The 24451-nt window shown below is 39.3% G+C and overlaps 1 protein-coding gene across 1 annotated transcript; it reads left to right on the forward strand.

Annotated features, from left to right (window-relative positions):
- Positions 1-22274: 22274 nt before the first annotated feature.
- On the forward strand, positions 22275-23255 carry LOC311291098 (putative inhibitor of apoptosis; the record flags this gene model as incomplete). The annotated part of the gene is made up of 1 exon (XM_084409969.1): positions 22275-23255. One exon carries the CDS (start codon positions 22275-22277, stop codon positions 23253-23255), a length of 981 nt encoding a protein of 326 aa, XP_084266095.1.
- Positions 23256-24451: the final 1196 nt, after the last annotated feature.

A 24451-nucleotide genomic window follows, 5' to 3' on the forward strand; every position in this document is an offset into this window, starting at 1 on the left:
GAGTTGGTTTATATCATTCATACTGACAAGAAGCCTTTGGAGTTTCATGATTGGCAGCTGACAAGCCACTCCCTAGCAACCAAACAGAGTACCCTAGCAACCAAAATCCAAAGAGGGTTATCTTCCATTCTGAATGTCGCAGAGGCATGGGAGTTGGTTTATATCATTCATACTGACAAGCAGCCTTTGGAGTTTCATGATTGGCAGCTGACAAGCCACTCCCTAGCAACCAAACAGAGTACCCTAGCAACCAAAATCCAAAGAGGGATATCTTCCATTCTGAATGTCACAGAGGCATGGGAGTTGGTTTATATCATTCATAGTGACAAGAAGCCTTTGGAATTTCATCATTGGCAGCTGCCAAGTAACTCCATAGCAACTAAAAAGAGTACCCTAGCAACCGTTTAGCAAAACGTATATCTCTGCATCAAAACATAGTATAGAGATGGAACTTGGCTCTTTTGACTAAATCATGGTAAACTATGGTAAATCATCCTAGAATCATAGTAAATCATACTAAAACATGGTAAATCATGGTATACTATAGTAAATCATAGTAAACTATGGTAAATCGTGGTAAATCATGGTAAACTATGGTAAATCATCCTAGAATCATAGTAAATCATACTAAAACATGGTAAATCATGGTATACTATAGTAAATCATAGTAAACTATGGTAAATCATGGTAAATCATGGTAAACTATGGTAAATCATGGTAAACTATGGTAAATCGTGGTAAATAATGGTAAACTATGGTAAATCATGGTAAACTATGGTAAATCATGCTAGAATCAGTAAATCATACTTCAACATGGTAAATCATGGTATATTATAGTAAATCATGGTAAACTATGGTAAATCATGGTAAACTATGGTAAATCATGGTAAACTATGATAAATCATGCTAGAATCAGTAAATCATACTTGAACATGGTATATCATGGTATACTATAGTAAATCATGGTAAACTATGGTAAATCGTGGTAAATCATGGTAAACTATGGTAAATCATGGTAAACTATGGTAAATTATGGTAAACTATGGTAAATTATGGTAAATCATGGTAAACTATGGTAAATTGTGGTAAATCATGGTAAACTATGGTAAATCATGGTAAACTATGGTAAATCATGCTAGAATCAGTAAATCATACTTCAACATGGTATATTATGGTATACTATAGTAAATCATGGTAAACTATGGTAAATCATGGTAAAGTATGGTAAATCATGGTAAACTATGGTAAATCATGCTAGAATCAGTAAATCATACTTCAACATGGTAAATCATGGTATACTATAGTAAATCATGGTAAACTATGGTAAATCATGGTAAACTATGGTAAATCATGGTAAACTATGATAAATCATGCTAGAATCAGTAAATCATACTTGAACATGGTATATCATGGTATACTATAGTAAATCATGGTAAACTATGGTAAATCGTGGTAAATCATGGTAAACTATGGTAAATCATGGTAAACTATGGTAAATTATGGTAAACTATGGTAAATTATGGTAAATCATGGTAAATTGTGGTAAATCATGGTAAACTATGGTAAATCATGGTAAACTATGGTAAATCATGCTAGAATCAGTAAATCATACTTCAACATGGTAAATTATGGTATACTATAGTAAATCATGGTAAACTATGGTAAATCATGGTAAAGTATGGTAAATCATGGTAAACTATGGTAAATCATGGTAAACTATGGTAAATCATGGTAAACTATGATAAATAATGCTAAAATCAGTAAATCATACTTGAACGTGGTATATCATGGTATACTATAGTAAATCATGGTAAACTATGGTAAATCGTGGTAAATCATGGTAAACTATGGTAAATCATGGTAAACTATGGTAAATCATGCTAGAATCAGTAAATCATACTTCAACATGGTAAATCATGGTATACTATAGTAAATCATGGTAAACTATGGTAAATCATGGTAAACTATGATAAATCATGCTAGAATCAGTAAATCATACTTGAACATGGTATATCATGGTATACTATAGTAAATCATGGTAAACTATGGTAAATCGTGGTAAATCATGGTAAACTATAGTAAATCATGGTAAACTATGGTAAATCGTGGTAAATCATGGTAAACTATGGTAAATCATGGTAAACTATGGTAAATCATGCTAGAATCAGTAAATCATACTTCAACATGGTAAATCATGGTATACTATAGTAAATCATGGTAAACTATGGTAAATCATGGTAAATCATGGTAACTATGATAAATCATGCTAGAATCAGTAAATTATACTAGAACATGGTAAATTGTGGTATACTATAGTAAATCATGGTAAACTATGGTAAATCATGCTAGAATCAGTAAATCATACTTGAACATGGTAAATCATGGTATACTATAATAAATCATGGTAAACTATGGTAAATCGTGGTAAATCATGGTAAACTATGATAAATCATGCTAGAATCAGTAAATCATACTTGAACATGGTAAACTATGGTAAATCGTGGTAAATCATGGTAAACTATGATAAATCATGCTAGAATCAGTAAATCATACTTGAACATGGTAAATCCTGGTATACTATAGTAAATTATGGTAAACTATGGTAAATTGTGGTAAATCATGGTAAACTATGGTAAATCATGCTTGAATCAGTAAATCATACTTGAACATGGTAAATCATGGCATACTATAGTAAATCATGGTAAACTATAGTAAATCGTGGTAAATCATGGTAAACTATGGTAAACACCTTAGCAACTGCCTAGCAACCACACTGAATACCCTAGCAACCACTTAGCAACGCCCTAGCAACCACCCAGAATACCTTGGAAACCTCCCAGAACACCATAGCAACCACCTAGTAAAACCCTAGCAACCGTGCCGAATTTTGCCACTGCAAGCACCACTTCACATTTTCTTCAGGAAATGTACATTCTAGTTATTATTATTTTTCTTCTTATTATTCCGGACAAAAGTTTGGCGCGTAACTCGTCCCGCAGCTTTTGTCACAGACACACGAATGAGGCGTCAAATCGTGCGGATTATTCGGGAATGGTGTGCTATGACTTTTATAAGTGATCGGGGGTACGGTGTTCGCCCCAGGGGCGAAAAAGCGGCCAAAAAAGTCCCATTGACTTAACATTGCGACGAACTTTGACCACACGTAGCTCTGAGCAAGGATTTCGCAGAAACGTGTGATTTGCCACATTTGAAGAGGCTGACAGGCTCTGTAAGAACATACCTCACAATGGGGTAAAAGTTGCACCCCTGGGGGGCAGGAGATGCCCAAAGTTGCCCCATTGACTTACTATAGGGAAGGAACATCCCGTGAAACACACATGCTTTTCCTACTATGGTAAATTGCATAGGGACTTTGTATTGAACGTAGCTCTGGATCACAGTGTCATAGAGACAAAGGGGAGGGCTCATTTTACTCAGATGACCAGTCAGTCTCTCTGGATCATTGTGAAGCTATCAAGCCACGCCTTAGCAACCATTTAGAGCCCCTTAGCAACAAGATCCATAGACTTACATTGAAAGAGTTCAAAGAGATATCTCCGGACTGAATTGTCATAGAAACATGGGGGTGGTCTCATTTGACTCGGGGCAGCAAACAGCCAATCATGAATCACCTCAACACTTCCAAGCCCCTCCCTAGCAACCATTGTCGAGCACCTTAGCAACCAAAATCCAAAGAGGGATATCTTCCATTCTGAATGTCACAGAGGCATGGGAGTTGGTTTATATCATTCATAGTGACAAGAAGCCTTTGGAGTTTCATGATTGGCAGCTGACAAGCCACTCGCTAGCAACCAAATAGAGTACCCTAGAAACTGTTTAGCAAAACGTATATCTCTGCATCAGAACATCATATAGAGATGGGAGTTGGTTTATATCATTCATACTGACAAGAAGCCTTTGCAGTTTCATCATTAGCAGCTGACAAGCATCTCCATAGCAACCAAACAGAGTACCCTAGCAACCATTTTACAAGACCTACATCTCTCTGCATCAGAATATTGTATAGAGATGGGGGTTGGCTCATTAGTTTCATTTGGAAAACAGTCTGTAAATATCACCATGGTAACTGTGTATTCACACCCTAGCAACCATTTAGAGCCACCTAGCAACCATATTGCAACATATAGAAGCCATATTTCAGCTCCACAACATCGTAGAGGCATGGTTGTTGGCTCGTATGCAATCATGTACAACACCCTAGCAACCGAGTGGCGAGTTTTGCCACTGCAAGCACCACTTCACATTTTCTTCAGGAAATGTACATTCTAGTTATTATTCTTATTATTCTGGACAAAGTTTGGCGCGTAACTCGCCCCGCACCGTTTGTCTCAGACCCCTGAGTGAGGTGTCAAATCGACCGGCTCATTGAGGAGAGGTGTGCTATATCTTTTCTAAGCGATCGGTTGTACGGTGGTCGCCCCAGGGGCGAAAAAGCGTCCCAAAAAGTCCCATTGACTTAACATTGCGACGAACTTTGAGCACTCGTAGCTCTGAGCGAGGATTTCGCAGAAACGTGTGATTTGCCACATTTGAAGAGGCTGACAGGCTCTGTACGAACATACCTCACAATGGGGTAAAAGTTGCACCCCTGGGGGGCAAGAGCGTCCCAAAGTTGCCCCATTGACTTACTATGGGGAAGGAATGTCCCGTGAAACACACATGCTTTTCCTACTATGGTAAATTGCATAGGGATTTTGTATTGAACGTAGCTCTGGATCACATTGTCATAGAGACAAGGGGGCGGCCTCATTTTACTCAGACGACCAATCAGTCCCTCAAGATCAGTGTGAAGCTATCAAGCCACGCCCTAGCAACCATTTAGAGCACCTTAGCAACAAGTCCCATAGACTTCCATTGAAAGAGATCAAAGGGATATCTCAAGACTGAATTGTCATAGAAACACGGGGGTGGTCTCATTTGACTCTGGGCAGCAAACAGCCAATCATGAATCACCTCAATACTTCCTAGACCCTCCCTAGCAACCATTGTCGAGCACCTTAGCAACCAAAATCCAAAGAGGGATATCTTCCATTCTGAATGTCACAGAGGCATGGGAGTTGGTTTATATCATTCATAGTGACAAGAAGCCTTTGCAGTTTCATCATTGGCAGCTGCCAAGCAACTCCATAGCAACCAAACAGGGTACCCTAGCAACCATTTTACAAGACCTATATCTCTGCATCAGAACATCATAAAGAGATGGAGTTAAGACAAGTTTGACTCAGGGCAGCAAACAGCCATTCATGAGACACCACAACACTTGCTAGCCCCGCCCCAGCAATCACTGTCGAGCACCTTAGCAACCAAAATCCATAGAGGGATATCTTTCATTCTGAATGTCACAGAGGAATGGGAGTTGGTTTATATCATTCGTACTGACTAGCAGCCTTTAGAGTTTCATGATTGGCAGCTGCCAAGCCACTCCCTAGCAACCAAACAGAGTACCCTAGCAACCATTTTACAAGACCTACATCTCTGCATCAGAACATCATATAGAGATGGGGGTTGGCTCATTAGTTTCAGTTGGAAAACAGTCTGTAAATATCACCATGGTAACTGTGTATTCACACCCTAGCAACCATTTAGAGCCACCTAGCAACCATATTGCAACATATAGAAGCCATATTTCAGCTCCACAACATCGTACAGGCATGGTTGTTGGCTCGTATGCAATCATGTACAACACCCTAGCAACCGAGTGGCGAGTTTTGCCACTGCAAGCACCACTTCACATTTTCTTCAGGAAATGTACATTCTAGTTAGTGGTGCTTGCTGAAAGCAAGGCATCACTATTGTTATTGCTCATACTTATTATTCTTCTTATTATTAGTGGTGCTTGCTGAAAGCAAGGCATCACTATTGTTATTGCTCATACTTATTATTATTATTCTTCTTTTTATTATTCCACACAAAGTTTGGCGCGTAACTTGTCCCGCACCGTTTGTCACAGATCCATGAATGAGGTGTCAAATCGACCGGCTCATTAAGGAGAGGTGTGCTATGACTTTTATAAGCGATCGGGGGTGCGGTGTTCGCCCCAGGGGCGAAAAAGCGTCCGAAAAATCCCATAGACTTAACATTGCGACAAACTTTGACGAGTCATAACTCTGAGCGACGATTTCGCAGAAACGTGTGATTTGCCACATTTGAAGAGGCTGACAGGCTCTGTAAGAACATACCTCTCAATGGGGTAAAAGTTGCACCCCTGGGGGGCAGGAGATGCCCAAAGTTGCCCCTTTGACTTACTATGGGGAAGGAACGTCCCGTGAAACACACATGCTTTTCCTACTATGGTAAATTGCATAGGAGTAGTTAATATGGGACACCATGTGTCAAAATGATTGATGGCTTCCGGTTGTCATTGACCTTCCGGTTGACCTTTCCGGTCGCCCTTCCGGTCTCTATTGTTCTGGATTGACCTATTGACCCTCCCTATCCGTCGATCATGTGGTTTTGACAGTTAGTTTTGACCTATTGACCCTCCCTATCCCTTCGATCATGTGTTTTGACAGGTGGCCTTCCGGTGTCTTTCCGGCATATGTTGTTATGGTTTGCCCTATTGACCTTGCTTTGATCATGTGGTTTCGACAGTTAGTTTGCCCTATTTGAACCTTTTTATCCCTAAATCATGTGATTTGACAGAAAGTTTGAAGGCTCTGTTATATATATATATAGGATATGGGATATGTGTCAGCATCTCCTCAGCATTCCTGAGTACATTGTGAGCCCCTTTGGAAAGTGAGAAAAAAGACAGAGTATTGTGCCTGTATGTGTGTGTGTGTGTGTGTGTGTGTGTGTGTGTGTGTGTGATTGTGCGCGCGTCCTCTGACATTCCTGAGGTAACAGTGAAAGTGAGAAGAAAAGACTGAAAGTGTGTCACACAACCATTGAAAAACAATTATACAAGCAGTTAAATGTTTATAGAGAGCGCTGAAGAAAAACAACGTACAGGTTATGAAAATCAGTGTGGTGTCTATCACACAAAATAATAAATGAATAAGGATAAAAGAATACATCATACAATATATAATATCTTCAACCTACCACAAAAAGTTGAAAACATACTGTTCTTTAAAAAGTATAAATGAAATGAGTATAAAATAATTTAACTAAGGTTGAAAAACATTCTGTTCTTTTAAAGTATAAATGAAATGGTTATAAAATAATTTAACTAAAGCTGAAAACATACTGTTCTTTTAAAAATTGTGTAAAATAAAAAACTACAGAAATTTTAGTTTTAGATAAACAAAAATAATATAATATAAAATCACAGAGTGGTTCTCTCTTACAGTACCACCTGACGGTCTCTGACTCCTAGGGTTGTATTCAGTGATCACGATGAGACATTGTGTTAGGGCTTAAAAATCAAACCAACCTTAAAATCATAAGGTTTAAAAATGTTTTAAATGTAATATATTATTAAAAGTCGTAATAATGTTTTTAAATTCAAAACATTATTAAAACTGGTAAAACAAAAACACTGTTTTTTCCTGAATTAGTTCACCAGAGCACTCAGAGTGGCACACGCGTCTGTGTGTGTGTGTGTGTGTGTGTGTCGGCAGGAAGAGGGGGGGGGGGGGGGGCGAGCGTGCCTGCGTCTATGAGCGCGTTCTCTCTGGCTGAGTTCAGACCCCCCTCGCATTCCAGAGCAGTGAAAGTGAGAATGGGGTTTCCTAAATATCACACTAACTAACGTTGAAAAACATACTCAATATAAAATGATATTAAGACAGCTATTTCAGTCAAAAATAAAAAAAATCATAGGATGATGACTTCATAGGATGAACGCTGTGCTCTCACAGTTTGTATGCTGACTTGGCGTTCATACAAGTCACTTGTATACAAGTCAACAGTCATTTGTTTAAAAACACTGATGCTGGTAATTTTTGCGGGCCGTCTGACAGGTTAAAATAAATTATTGCGCTTTGGTTAGTCTATGTCCATCCTGCTTTGCACTTTCTATGCTGACTTAGCGGTCTGTATTCGTTGATATAAACGTCTTTTTAACAATCATTATCTGTTACACAGCGGTCGTATTTTCTGTGTTAATGACTTAGTAAAGGGGCTGAGCAGTCGGATGATGTTTAAAAAACATTCTATCCTTTAAAAGTATATAATGAAATGCTTATACAATATATCTTACTAAAAGAATAAAAATCATCTTACAATTTTTAGAGAGAGTTGAATAAACTCTTAACACATCAATGTCCATACCATTGATGGCCACGCGTCTATGGTTGTGTGTGTGTGTGTGTCACGGGATTCCCTCTCCCAGCCTTCACATTTGAACTCTGACATTTGAAACGTGCTGTTCAGACACTGTGATTAAACAATGTCATACAAAAAAAATAAAAAATAAAATAAATTCTATCCTTTAAAATAATTATCGTGCTAATTAAACTAAAGTTGAAAACATACTGTTCTTTAAAAGTATAAATGATATGGTTATAAAATAATATCTTGCTAATTTAACTAAAGTTGAAAAACATTCTGTTCTTTAAAAGTATATAAATTATATAATATAAAATCACAGAGTGGTTCTCTCTCTCTCTCTCTCTCTCTCTCTCTCTCTCTCTCTCTCTCTCATTTAAAACCATAACCTTAAAAGTTTAAATTAGATCTTTTAAAATTAAAAGACTGTTTAAATTAAATCTTTAAAGTATTATTAAAATCATATCTTCTATTTATCTTCTAAGAAGACTTGTGTATTATAAAAAAATAAAATAATAATAATTAAAGCAAAAAGTATGCTTGGTCGTCTTAGATCTTTTGTCCATACAACATTTTGTCAAAGTTTTGTTGTTGTGTTGTTTTAAGAAATCCGAGGACTCCACATTGCTCTTATTTAGACTAAGTTGTATCATTTGGAAAATCACCACACAATTTCAGATAAGTAAAGTTTGTGTTGAGCGAATATTTAATTTTACTCGTCTTAATTCAAAGTATAAGTATAAGATCGTATAAGATAATTTTTACTTGTATCTCCCGAACTATCCTTAATCAGTGTGGAAACACACAGGGTGAAACCCTTTACATGTTACCCTTTAAATATATGTAGAAGTTTCAAATGTTAGCATTAGCCTATGGTGACCGCATGAACAGACTTTGGGGAGAGCTATATAGCAGGAAGCATCCCCTTTGACCTCCTCGATTTTGGAGGCTTTTTTTGTTAAAGACCCTACAAGTTAGTCCTCCCAAAAGAATTTCTCCCATCTAGTGGTTCTCCCATCTACTCGCTTTTTCAAATGCGTGTTGCAACTGCGGTAGCCGTAATGTGTCAAGAATCTATGACGACATGTCTTCCGATAGCGCTTCATCGAGTTTAATTGTACATGTTCTACCGTTATGCTGCCTATATAATGATTTACACAACCAAGCAATGGAAAAAGCTTGTCATTTAGACCGTAATTTTGACTTAACCGTCGAGAAGAAAGCAGGCACCTACACCTCTTTCTCCTTCATTAGCTCTTTCCACCTGGGAAAAGCTATCCCGGTATTTATTTACATACCGATAAATTAAATTTTAGCTTTTTGGCGACGAGGATTCCTTTTCCTGTGGCTCGGCATAAGTATGATCCTGCATTATAATGTACTGTGCAGCCTTTCAAATGTGCTGGGGGAGTATTATTGCCTCCCATATGGTCTAGTGGCTAGGATTCCTTGTTTTCATCCACGCTGCCCGGGGTTCAACTCCCGGTATGGAAAGTCAAAAAATTTGTTACATTGTCAACAAAATTCAAGTTATTCAATAATCATTTTTAGTTATTCATAGTCTTAGGGGCCTACACGAACTGCAGAAACAAGCAGAAGATATGTAAAAACTCATAAATGCTGTTTCAGTACTGAATCATTTTCACAAATACAATTATATTGAATTCAGAAAATTTCACTATGGAATATTTACTTTATCTATCATAATTTCAATTTAGTACATCATCATTTAAACTTTTCATCTCATAATTATGACGCATAGTCAATTTTTATTTCAACTTTTTGTTATAATTATTACTTAATTCAGAATTTCAATTTTTGTCAATTACGCCTTTTTAATGTAACACTATTTTGATGGTCCTTTTGAATGTGCTGTTGAGTAGTGTTGATGATGAAACGTGTTGAGTTAGGCTAGCGCTTTTTGTCCCTCTCTGCTATTATAGTGTTTCAAGATGGCGGAACGACACGGAAGCCTCCTTGGACTTACCCGCCCCATGTAAATAAAGATAAGAAATGTTTCGCTTACGAGGATAAGTCAGATCATTGGCAGAGGTCATTTTACACCCATGAGGACATATTTTATGAATACAGACAATGATTTTAGCTATTAAAATACCATTTTTTCACCGAGCGAATCTACACATGAGAGGCCTTCAGAAGTCATAACTTCAGGGGTCAACGGCTTAGGCCTGTTGGTTTAGGTATTTGTAAAAATCAAATACTGTATTACACTTTTCAAAGTTACAATAAAAAGACCTGTTGTGTTCTGACACAAGGTCATTAACTTGTTTTTATAAATGTATTTTGCTCATTTCTACAAATATCAACCTGAAAAATGAAAATCTGAAAAAACAAAACAAAAAAAAACAGTGTTTTAAAATACAACTAAACCATGATAATGTTTAGTTTAGATGTTGATGACTAAGCTTCTGGCATATAGTCCAACCACGCAACAAGAAATCTAATATTGGTGTAATCTTTGAGAGGTCTCACTCACGACACACAACTTTGTAAATAAAATAAAATAAAATAAAATATTATGGAAGTCATTGTACTGTAATTTAACCATATTTTATTGATTAATATTATGGCTTCATGTTGATTTAAAGTTTTTAATTGTTGTTAACTAATACCTTTATCTTTTAACATCCGGCACAAAATGAAAGAGATGTATTATTAAAAAAAAAAAAAGAAAAAAAAAAAAAAAAATGGAATGTTCACAATCACTATGTGTCAAAAACAGTATGCGTGTAAATAGTTGTGCAAAGTTCCACACCCTATGGACTAACTTTAAAAAACTAAACAAAAATACACATACATTATATATAACATACACAAATCATTTCTTAACTAAGCAACTGTCTCTTAAATTATCAGACACTCACCGCACCGATGTTAACATCACCATATATTGTATTTTCTACCATGATTGTAGTAACTATTGTCCCACCATTCTTCTGGGCAATTGTTAAGTTAAGCTGATTAGGGTTCTGAATTAATGGCTGTCCGAATGATGTAGAAATATTATGCTGGCGTCGTTGTGGAAGGTTGTTAGGCTGTTGAACGTCACCATCTGTTAAAAAATTAGCAATTAAATACACAACCAAAACCATGTAAACATTATAGTAAAGCTTATTGAAGATTGAGAAACATATTGACTACTAACAAAGTAAATTATACATCTTTCCTACGTTTGATATTCTTTTTTTTATTTTTTTCACTATGGACTTGATCCTTTTTAATGCTGTTTTCTCTCCATATTTATTCTGTAGTTCCTCTACTGTGTCTTCCAACCTCCCTGTTGTTCTTCTCCAGCTGTGTTAACCAAAGACAAACAGTTAGAAGAATAAAATGTATGTACAATAGCAAAAATAAAGTTGGTCATTAGTTGTTAGGGTTAGATACACCTGTAGACACATTCATACACCCGTTCGCCTGTTTTCATTTAGCATACACCAGAGTTCAAACATTCACTTTTTCAAAGGCCGAAAGATTGCGCGGTCAAAATTTCTCTTTTTAACATAGGAGTTAAAAAATGTACATGAGTCACGACGCATTGCATTATGCACCTGACCTGCCGGCTGATGAAGTATTTATTACATCAAGAAAAATGGATGAATACATTTATTAGATTTATTTAATAATATTGCCAGTTCCATATTATCTTTATTAAAAAATAAGACAATAAATGATTTTATTTTTTAAATTTGACTGCATTCTTTACTTTTTAAATTAATGAATTATAACAGACTGATGGGAAAAACATTATTTTGCTGTTACTTTTTTAAAATTTGTTTTATTATTCAACTATTTCTTTCTTTTTGTTAGTTTTTATTAGTTGTAATTTTATATAAACATTTAACTTTTAAAATAAAGGTTTTACAACAACATCACCATCTTCTGTTATATTTGGGCCTCCATGCTCATCTACTGTACAGTATATGATATTGGTGAAGGGGGCCCGCATGAATATATTTTTTAGGGTGCCCCCGAATTCTCTAGCTACGGCCCTGTTCACATCTCATCGTAAGCGCATAATATCACCTGCTCAAGTATGTCTTGATGAGTTTCTTCTGTATTAAACAGAGAATCTTCTCAGTCAGATCGTCGCAAGATCTCAGGAATCCTCTCACACTGCTCGTGTTCACGCGCTCCATCGCTAACGATTCAAACTTCCATAAAGCGCGCCAAAACAGCAGCGCGGAGATGTGACGTCACGTGTCGAGCGGGCACTCGTAAAAAGCACATCTTTGCATTTCTTCTGAAACAACCATTTTTAACATCACTAGCGCAACACTTATCATATTGCCGGGTGTGATTGTAATGTTTTGTATGGCGTTTTCTTTACACTCTCCCCGGATATCTGTTTCCTACAGTTAGCTGTAATGTTAGTGAACTCTAGGTCTTCTCTTTGTTCATATACGACAGTATTCGCATGAATTGGCTTGATTTGATAAAATTATGTTTTAAACCATCATCTTCACTTGAGACATTTACATTATATTATATACCGTCCTATATACCGTTATACCGTCCTAGTTTTTAAATAGCGCTAAAATGTATATTTTAACCCTTTATGCGGATATGCCGCACAAGGTTCTCTGTTCTCTGGTTCTATGTTTTTAAAAATAAAGACAAGGATGCCTCTTTCTATAAGCGACCCTCAAAATCTGTGCATACAACAAAACACGTGTAGGTGTACGATGATTTATCAGAAAATTACTTTTGTTTGAAGAAAAACTTAAATCAGCTGGTGCTTGATGACTATTGAAGTTATATTGAAGTTATGAATTCGGTAATGATGCGATATTTATCACGTTTTAATTTTAACTCAATACTCAAAACATCTTGTTGGTCAAATTAACTTAAAGCCTGCGCAAAATTATTCTTAACTTAAAGCACATTAACTTAAAGCATACGCTGTAACGGTGGTGACCGCCCTAGCACAAAAAGTCTTTCAAAGAAATAATATATTCTTTCTGTTCGGGCGCCAGCCAGGAATTTCCTGACAAAGATGGTATCTTTCCCCGGATAGCAAAAAACCACCGGTTACAATATTTACAAAAAATATATATTTGTCAGCGACAACTGTTAGCAAAAAATTTTTTATTTTCCAATGTCCCAATAACAAGACACAAAACAACCTTCAAGAGCAAAAAATAAAAATAAAAACACAAAAAACAAAACAAAAAAAACTGTTCAACAATGTAATTCAAGGGTGAAAAGAAAAAGAAAAAAGGGGAAAAAAAAAAAAATCCCTGTAGCAATCGCCGCGTCACCTGTGTCACGTTTCCAATAGGCAGATTCGCGTCCAGGACCATTCATAAATTGTACAAAAAAGAAAAAAACATAGAATAAACATTCTGTTAATTAGCTCAAAGTTACTAATATCAACAAACTTAAAAGGTACAATAATCAATAAACAATCACAGTAATATAAGCATATCAAAAGTGCGTGCGTGAATGTTTTGCGAGTGCGTGCGTGAATGAATGAGTGGGTAATGGCGGCGCACAGGTACTGACCAAGTTTGTCGTTTATGAAGGGATCTAGGGGGTGTTGTTGTCAGGCACCGTTTCGGCGGATTAAGCAGCCCATACTTGTCTTCAGCTTTATTAAAACCAGATGATCAGGATGTGCAACGCAGTGAAGTTGAGTGAACTCCGCGACGCACCAGACATCCCTCGCTGGAAACCTCAGCTCACAAGCGGCCGTCTCTCCCCTTCATACGGTAATCCAAACAATCACTCCCTCAGCTTCAAACCTTCGGATGACGCGCACTCTCTCAGGTACGAACCCACATTTATATCCTCCTTGCCTCCGCCGTTAATTGAAAAGCGCCTCCCCATACACGCAAAGTGAAAGTAAAAAATAAAAGTAAACAAAACGAAGAGGTGGCGTAAAGCTCCTTTTTTTTTCCTTAATCGCCACACTCTCCCTCCCTGGAAGAAAACAACCCACGGTTGTTAAAAAAAAACATGTATTAGAAACCTAAGAATTCTTCATCATCCGAGGGTTCTTGAAATAGCTCATACAGTTTTTTTTTCCCCAGAGACTCCAATTCTTCCGCTGTTGGAAAACACATTTTTAAGTTACAGACATGTGCTGTACGTACATCTTCGCCTGTATCTTCCAGAGCTATTTGATAGTTCAGTGGACCCAACTGTTTCAGGATACGGTACGGTCCTTTCCATTTTGGTGCCAACTTTGCACTAAAGTGGTGTTTTGCACTTGATTGTGGAAAGTTTCGCAGCCAAACTCTGTCTTTATGTTTGAAAGTTGACTCTCTTCTCTTTTTATTATAGTTCCTCAGTTGTCTCATCTTGGCTTTTTCACTATTTTCTTTAGCTTGCATTTGCAGCTGATGGAGGTGATGGACCACATCGTAAGAAGCAGTGTCTGGAGATAAGTTAGGGCCACAAAGTATTTTATCCATTGGTCCTTGGAGCTTTCTGCCAAGCTGGAGTTCTGCTGGAGATAGTCCAGTGGTCTCTTGGATGGCGGAATTCAGGGCGAATCGAAACTCGGGCAAGAACTGATCCCACTTCTTGTGATTGTCGTCTACGTAGGCTGCCATCATAGTTTTGAGGGTACGATTCACTCTTTCTGTCATGTTGGTTTGTGGATGGTAGGCTGTAGTTAGTTTGGATGTAATGCTCCAATTCTCACACAGCTCTCTGAACACAACTGAGACAAACTGAGCACCCCTGTCTGAGAGAATGAAATCCGGAACGCCCCATCGAGTCAGGATCTCTTTTCTGAAGATGGAAGCAACACTTTGTGCAGTGGCCTGACGGATGGGGAATAACTCCACCCAGCGCGAATAATAATCAACGAACACTAGCAGGTATTCATTTTGATTTGAACTCCGTGGTAAGGGACCCATGATGTCAACTCCTAGCATTTGGTTTGGGTGTGTGGTGGTAATTTGCTGCAATTTTCCAGCAGGTTTTCGATTATCATTTTTCAAAGTTTGACATTTTATACAGGTTTTGACATGACGTTTCACATCAGACCACATGCCAGGCCAAAATGCTACTTCCTGGAGTCGCTTGTACGTTTTGTAGATTCCTCCATGGCCACTAAGAGGACTGGAGTGATAGTGCTGCAGCAGAGAGGGCCGAAGACTACTGGGAACGTACACACGGTAGTGCAACTGGTTATTTGGGAGGTATGTTTTATGATATAATTTGTCCTCAACAACTTCGTATTGTTCTACCAGACTTAAACGGTTTTCTGCAACTGCTTGTAATAACTTCGTAACCTCAGTGTCTTTGTGTTGTTCCTCCCACAAGACAACATCTGACAATGGAAGCTCCGGGTCCTTGTGGCTGGTGTACAGATTGCAACTTGAGGTTTGAGAAGTCCTGGATAGAGCATCTGGTGCTACATTGAGTTTCCCTTTTCTGTACTCTATGATAAAATCAAATTTCTGCAGTCGCAGTACCCAACGGATGAGACGACTGGTGGTTTTGGTGGAACCCATGACCCAGTGTAGGGCGGAATGGTCTGTGACAACGGTGAAAAGTTTGTGTTCCAGGTAATGTTGCCATTTTTCTAAAGCCCACACTACTGCCAGACATTCCTTTTCGGTTGCTGTGTAATTTAATTCAGCTCCTGTTAAGGATCTGCTTGCATATGCAATCACTTCCTCCCTGCTAGTATCTTTCCGTTGGGCCAGAATTGCACCCAGACCCGTGTCACTGGCGTCAGTGTAAACAGTGAAGGGGAGTGCAAGATCTGGATGGCCAAGGATGGGTGATGAGGTGAGGCAAGACTTTAATTGTTCGAATGCTTGTTGGCACTGTACTGTCCACTGAAATCGTTGTCCTTTCTTTTTCAGTGAGTTGAGGGGTTCGGCTATTCTTGAAAAGTTCGGGACAAACCGATGGTACCAGCCTGCTAATCCAAGGAACCTTTGAACCTCCTTCAGGTTTTTTGGCACAGGGTAGACGTGAATGGCCTCTGTCTTACCTGGGTCTGCTGAAATGCCTTGAATGCCGACTACATGACCCAGAAAGGTGATTTCTTGCAGACAGAACTTGCTCTTCTTCAAATTAATAGTTAGCCCAGCCGTTTCCAACCTGTGAAGAACCGTCTGAAGGTCATGGAAGTGCTGGTTGATCGAAGGTGAGTAAATGATTATATCGTCTATATAGACGAGGCATATTTTTCTTCTTAACTCCCCCAGGACTGTTTCCATAAGTCTCTGAAAAGTGGCGGGAGCATTTTTGAGACCAAAAGGCATAACATTAAACTGATAGAGCCCTGCAGGTGTGATAAAGGCAGTCTTGGCTTTGCTATCGGGGCTCATTATCACCTGCCAATAGCCACTGTTGAGATCGATAGTGGTGAAAATGGCAGCTCCAGAGAGTGACTCCAGGATTTCTGTAATGTTGGGGAAAGGGTAAGCATCACTTTCTGTGACCGAATTAACTTTTCTGTAATCCACACAGAATCTAAGTTTTCCATCCTTTTTAGGAACCAAAACCACTGGTGAGGCCCAACCAGAGTGAGATGGTTCAACAATTCCTTCCACCAGCATTTCTTCAAGTTGCTCATCCATGGCAAGTTGTTTTAGAGGAGACATGCGATATGGTTTTTGTTTAATGGGTACTTGGCAAGTAGTATAAATGTGGTGTTGCAGAACATCAGTACGTCCCGTCCGGGGAGTACACACCTGAGGGTGGCTTTGCAGGATGTGGAGCAACTGTTGTTTACCATCTGGGGGTAAATGAGCTTCATCCACTGCCTTTTGAATTAACATTTCTTTATCCATACTGTCAAGATGTTGAATTAGCAGTTGAGTAGATGGAGGTGGAATAGAACTTAGTAAAGACAGATTCTGTGTGATTTTCTTCTGTGGCAGGTTTCCTTGTGGTGGACTTACAATTGGTACACTGGCATTGCCTGGTTGAAAGGGATACTCTTTTCCAAGAGAAAACTTGAAAGAATATTTTTGGTCTATGACATTAAGCTGCATCCCACTGAAGAAGATAAAATCCAAACCTAGGACTACAGCATAGGCGAGAGCTTGTGACGTCAGAACAGCAGCAGGTATAGTGAAAGCTTGGTCATGGAGTTGTAGGGTGGTATTCATCCATCCTAATGGAATCTCTGCTTTTCCATTTGCCAAGTAGAGAGGTCCACGGGACCATGGGTGGAGCTGAGTGGATGATGGAAACAGCTTCATGAGACTTTCATGAATAAGAGTGAAACTTGCACCAGTATCCACGATGGCTTTTCCAGTCCAGGCAGCAATACTGATGGGAACAACCAATTGCTGAGGTACTGACATTGGTGCATTAGGGCCTGTGGGTATTGTGGTTGTCTTGATGGTCGATGGAGGCTTCTGCATTCTCGTGGCAGTAACAGAGTTGTTCGAAGTCTGACCCCTTGTCTGAGGAGAGGAATATGGATGCTGCGGGGACTGTGGAGGTATATAGTGTGGACACTTCCCTGGCGGATGCTGTCCTCTGCATCTCCAACATTGAACGGGTGCATTCTCAACAGGTCGGTTCGGTGAGGGTTTTTGTGATGTGGGGGGATGCTTTGGACCCAGTCGACCTTCATATCGAAGCTGTTGTTCATGATCTTTTTCCAGTTGGTGTCCTAACTTAACCAACTCCTCCACAGTACTTACTCGACTACGCAATTGGCTGGCCAGGTAAGGCTTGATGTTTTTCAGTATCATCTTTACAATTTCACCTTCCGTTAGATCAGCCTTCCATCTTCTACAAAGTGCTCTGTAGGAAAAAGCAAAGTCTCTTATAGATTCTTTCTCACCCTGGATCTTTGTTCTAACCCGTTCAGCCAGTTCATCCTCATAATCTTCAGATAAGAATGCAGAAAGAAAAGCTGCCTCAAACTCACTCCATGTGGTTATGCTGGAACGTCTGACCTCCCACCAGTCACGTGCGGTCCCGTGTAGGACAGTACGGAAGGTGGCCAAGATATCCACATCAATGAGGGGATGAAGAGCCAAGAAATCCTGACACTTAGTTAGGTACAGTAGGGGGTCTGCATCATCTGATGGCCTTCCAAAAGTGGGAAAAGTTAACCTGATATGGTCACTTTTTATTACAGATGACGGTTGAAGAGTTGCAGAAGTTGAAGACTCAGATGGCAGAGTTGAAGTAATGGGGGTGCTGGAAACTGATGGTGCCACGTTTTGTTCCTCAATCTGTTTTTTGAGTCCTTGAAACTCTTTCTCCATCTCATCTTTCAATTCCCTTACACATGTAGAGAACTTGTTAATTTGAGTGACACATTGCTGAAGTTCTGTGGTAAGGTGATCGTGATTCGTTTGAAATGCGTGTTGAACAGCTTTGAGGTCCTGCTGAACTTCTGACTGAAGTTGGTCCACCATGAAACGCATTTCCGACACCATATTAGATTCCACCTGTTTCAGTTCATCTGTAATCATTTGCTTCACAGCTTTAGTCAACTTGTCTGTTTCAGATTCCTCCTGTTGTTTGGTGGTGGTCAACAGAGTGAAGATTTGACTCTTGTTATCCTCCATTTTTGCAGTAAGGTCAGCGAGTTGACTTTTGTGGTGAGAAGAAGTGACTTTCATTTCTTGGGTAAGATCATTCACATTTTTTTCTTGTCTTTTCATGAAGTCAAATAAAATATCCCAGTTCCCTTGTACCTGAGCAGTAACCTGTTGAATTTCCCTTCCAGGAGTTGGTAGAACGTTTGGCAGGTCGTGTTGTGCAACTGAAGACGGAGTTTCTCCTTCGGATGATGTGCAAAGCTGCATGTTATCCATTAGGGGTGCCCAGGTGAGAGTTTGCACGGGAGTGCTGCCAGCTAGAACAGGAGGAAACCTTGGAAAAAGGGTTACAGGATGCATGGGACTGAATGGAATAGGGGTGTTATACACTGCAGAGACACCAGGGGGAGGTACTTGAGGTATCAGAGGTCGCACTGCTGGTGGCCATACTGGAGTTGCAATGTCTGGGGGTGACTCCATTTCTACAAAAGTAGATGGGGAAAGAGGGGTTGCCGCCATATTTGTTGTGTTCACGAGAGTGATTAAAGTGTTGCAGTGTTGGTAAATCAGTAAATGTAAAATGTAAATCAGGAATAGTGTATGTGTCAATTTTTCTCACACCATAGTTCACAGTTTTCACAAAACCACACAAAGTAATGTTTCACAAAATACTTTTACCCAGTACAAGTAATTATCCCCTAGTTAGACCACTTAAACACAGTTTTCTGTCAAAACACGTCACAGGATTTGAGGGATTGAATTTTCAATTTGAATGTTCAACAAGTCGCAATCACTTTTAAAATGTTAAAGATTTTGTAGCAGGTTCACACAAAGAAAACAAGAGGTTCTCCTTTTAAGGTACACACAACCTCAATCCGGAAATGTCTTTTAGGTTGCAATAATCCCCAGCAAAAAAAAAAATTCACAAAAATACAATGTTCATGCTCAAGTCCCTGTTCGGGCGCCACTCTGTAACGGTGGTGACCGCCCTAGCACAAAAAGTCTTTCAAAGAAATAATATATTCTTTCTGTTCGGGCGCCAGCCAGGAATTTCCTGACAAAGATGGTATCTTTCCCCGGATAGCAAAAAACCACCGGTTACAATATTTACAAAAAATATATATTTGTCAGCGACAACTGTTAGCAAAAAATTTTTTATTTTCCAATGTCCCAATAACAAGACACAAAACAACCTTCAAGAGCAAAAAATAAAAATAAAAACACAAAAAACAAAACAAAAAAAACTGTTCAACAATGTAATTCAAGGGTGAAAAGAAAAAGAAAAAAGGGGAAAAAAAAAAAATCCCTGTAGCAATCGCCGCGTCACCTGTGTCACGTTTCCAATAGGCAGATTCGCGTCCAGGACCATTCATAAATTGTACAAAAAAGAAAAAAACATAGAATAAACATTCTGTTAATTAGCTCAAAGTTACTAATATCAACAAACTTAAAAGGTACAATAATCAATAAACAATCACAGTAATATAAGCATATCAAAAGTGCGTGCGTGAATGTTTTGCGAGTGCGTGCGTGAATGAATGAGTGGGTAATGGCGGCGCACAGGTACTGACCAAGTTTGTCGTTTATGAAGGGATCTAGGGGGTGTTGTTGTCAGGCACCGTTTCGGCGGATTAAGCAGCCCATACTTGTCTTCAGCTTTATTAAAACCAGATGATCAGGATGTGCAACGCAGTGAAGTTGAGTGAACTCCGCGACGCACCAGACATCCCTCGCTGGAAACCTCAGCTCACAAGCGGCCGTCTCTCCCCTTCATACGGTAATCCAAACAATCACTCCCTCAGCTTCAAACCTTCGGATGACGCGCACTCTCTCAGGTACGAACCCACATTTATATCCTCCTTGCCTCCGCCGTTAATTGAAAAGCGCCTCCCCATACACGCAAAGTGAAAGTAAAAAATAAAAGTAAACAAAACGAAGAGGTGGCGTAAAGCTCCTTTTTTTTTCCTTAATCGCCACAACGCATCCTAGCTACTTTCTAAATGTTTGTTACAGAACTTATGGTGAACAATTCACCATGTTTAATCAGATTTTGTCACTGGATCGAGTGAAAATAATAAACTTCTCTCTGGCGGCATATGCATAACTTTTCCATGACGCTTCTTCTGATGCAATGTGGCTTTAATTTACATAGTTTTTTACAGCTCTCCTGATGACAGCCCCCGTGCATCCTACACAACAGGGTGGGGTGAGTTGTTGTCCTGATAAATATTTCAGGACATCGCACGCTCTAGCTCTACTCTAGCTCTACTAGCCGCGGACTGCTGTGCTACTGCAACAAAAGTTGAAAGTCCTGTTTGCCTGAACCTGACGCAAACTTCCGACCCAAAAACACAAGGCTTGGATAATTGTGCAGCAAGGACTCAGGAGATTCCAGGAACATTCCAGGAAAATTTGAAAAAATTAGAAAACGCAAAACCTGATGGAGAGCGACTCCCCGTCCAGTTCTGGCGATGTGGGGCACAAGTATCATCCGGCGTGTGAGTGCGCCACGGGCAAAGACTGTCGTTTAAGAGACATGCTAGACAGTATGTTTAAAGATCATTTTAGAGGCCAGATGGTTGGCTTGATGCACAGGATTATCGACGCTGCGTGTGGTATGAAAAACGATTGTGCGCAGGATAGCAAACGTGTGACAAATCTCAAAAATGAAATGGATGTCGTAAGAGGCTTGATAAAGTCATGGACCGATGTAACGCCGATGTTTTTTAACGGCAAAGAGCCGATCGGCGTGATCCTCAGAAAAGTTCTGGATGTGTTGAGTGCATGTAGTGACGAATTCGGAGTCACAGAGATACTCGCTATATGGACATTTGTAACGGATCTCTGTGTGTCACTGGTGTCAAAAAATGCAAAAACAGACGTTGGTGAAATAGTTGAAATTCTGGTCAACTATAGCCTAGAGAAAGACATGATCACCTGCAGAGATTTTCTATTCTGGTTAGACCATCTGTAAATGTTGTTTTACTTTATGTACGTAATGCCGGTCTATCATTTTCTTCACTACTTCAATGTATGAAATTATAATGTTGAAATAAAAAAAATTCTGGTTAAAAAAAATGTCTGAGCTCATAAAAATAGTATACATGATTTTAAGAGATTAAATATTTGTTTTCTGCATTTTAATTACTGTATTCCCGAAGCGGCAACCATTTCCAAGATGTGAATACCTGAAATTGTGTGGTGATTTTTCAAATGATACAATTAATTTGCCCGCTGTGTACAGAACATAAAAAAGGACATTTTGTGGTGTTGAACAAAATTCGATTTTGTTCTTAGCATCGGGTCCTGAATCATAGAGGGTATTTAATAAGTTTAATAAGATTATGTGAGAGGACGACTAGACACTAGTCATGGGATGTCTGACAGAGAGAAGGGCTTGAGTGGTCACATTTTTATGTCTTCATCAAAAGTGCCTTTTCCCCCGCTTTGCAACGTAGCCATCCTCTTTCCGCCCCTGTGACAGCCGTAACATCGACCACCACGGCATCTGTTTCAGGCCAAACGGAGGAGCGGGTGGGTTACTTAAACATGGCATTCAGCAACCTGACCCTTTCCAGCCCCATTTCCTCCCGTGGAGTTGAGGATATGTCTCACCAGCGCCCTCCGGCTTGTCACAATCTTGGCATGCGTCGGGAACAGGAACGCCTTGACACCTTTCAGAATTGGACTCTTGCACCAGTAGCTCCGGCCGAGCTTGCCAAAGCTGGTTTCTACTACCTTGGCCAGGGCGACAGAGTGGCTTGCTTCAGTTGTGGAGGCCAGCTTAGCAACTGGGAACCGGGAGATCGTGCAGTATCAGAACACCAGAGGCATTACCCCAACTGCCGCTTCGTTCGAGGTGACCGTGCAGATAATGTACCTTTATCTAGCCTTTCCAATGTATCGGCAATGCAACAGTGTGAAGAAAGGTTGCTCACATTTGTCTACTGGCCCTCAAGAATAACTGTTCGACCAGACCAATTGGCTATGGCTGGTTTTTACTATGTTGGTCGTAATGATGACGTGAAGTGCTTTTGTTGCGATGGTGGACTCGGATGTTGGGAGTCTGGTGATGATCCATGGGTAGAACATGCTAAGTGGTTTCCAAGATGTGAATACCTCTTGCAAGAAAAGGGCCAAGAGTTTGTTCATCAGATTCAAGCAAGATTTCCAAGACTATTTGAACAGCTATTGACTAATGGAGACAGCGACTCAAGAGAATTTGTGAGAGAACAAGAGAACAATCCTGTGGTGAAGTCTGCTTTAGAGATGGAATTTGAGTGTGGCCTGACGGCCCAGACAAATGAAGCAGCATCCCCGAGTCAAGATCTTTCAGACTTGTCTATGGAGGAACAGTTAAGAAGACTTCAAGAGGAGCGCACATGCAAAGTTTGCATGGATAAGGAAGTGAACATTGTCTTCATCCCCTGTGGTCACCTAGTTGTGTGCAAAGAATGTGCCCCTTCTCTGAGCAAGTGCCCCATATGTAGAGGATTGGTCAAAGGCGCCGTCCGTACTTTCCTATCATAAAGTTTTCCTATCATTTGGATTTAACTTGATGAATAAAAACAAAGGAGAAGTTTATTATTTTCACTCGATCCAGTGACAAAATCTGATTAAACATGGTGAATTGTTCACCATAAGTTCTGTAACAAACATTTAGAAAGTAGCTAGGATGCGTATGCTTTAAGTTAATGTGCTTTAAGTTAAGAATAATTTTGCGCAGGCTTTAAGTTAATTTGACCAACAAGATGTTTTGAGTATTGAGTTAAAATTAAAACGTGATAAATATCGCATCATTACCGAATTCATAACTTCAATATAACTTCAATAGTCATCAAGCACCAGCTGATTTAAGTTTTTCTTCAAACAAAAGTAATTTTCTGATAAATCATCGTACACCTACACGTGTTTTGTTGTATGCACAGATTTTGAGGGTCGCTTATAGAAAGAGGCATCCTTGTCTTTATTTTTAAAAACATAGAACCAGAGAACAGAGAACCTTGTGCGGCATATCCGCATAAAGGGTTAAAATATACATTTTAGCGCTATTTAAAAACTAGGACGGTATAACGGTATATAGGACGGTATATAATATAATGTAAATGTCTCAAGTGAAGATGATGGTTTAAAACATAATTTTATCAAATCAAGCCAATTCATGCGAATACTGTCGTATATGAACAAAGAGAAGACCTAGAGTTCACTAACATTACAGCTAACTGTAGGAAACAGATATCCGGGGAGAGTGTAAAGAAAACGCCATACAAAACATTACAATCACACCCGGCAATATGATAAGTGTTGCGCTAGTGATGTTAAAAATGGTTGTTTCAGAAGAAATGCAAAGATGTGCTTTTTACGAGTGCCCGCTCGACACGTGACGTCACATCTCCGCGCTGCTGTTTTGGCGCGCTTTATGGAAGTTTGAATCGTTAGCGATGGAGCGCGTGAACACGAGCAGTGTGAGAGGATTCCTGAGATCTTGCGACGATCTGACTGAGAAGATTCTCTGTTTAATACAGAAGAAACTCATCAAGACATACTTGAGCAGGTGATATTATGCGCTTACGATGAGATGTGAACAGGGCCGTAGCTAGAGAATTCGGGGGCACCCTAAAAAATATATTCATGCGGGCCCCCTTCACCAATATCATATACTGTACAGTAGATGAGCATGGAGGCCCAAATATAACAGAAGATGGTGATGTTGTTGTAAAACCTTT

The sequence above is a fragment of the Rutilus rutilus genome (genome assembly GCF_951802725.1).
Source record: "Rutilus rutilus genome assembly, chromosome: 5".
In the NCBI taxonomy this organism is placed as follows: domain Eukaryota; kingdom Metazoa; phylum Chordata; class Actinopteri; order Cypriniformes; family Leuciscidae; genus Rutilus; species Rutilus rutilus.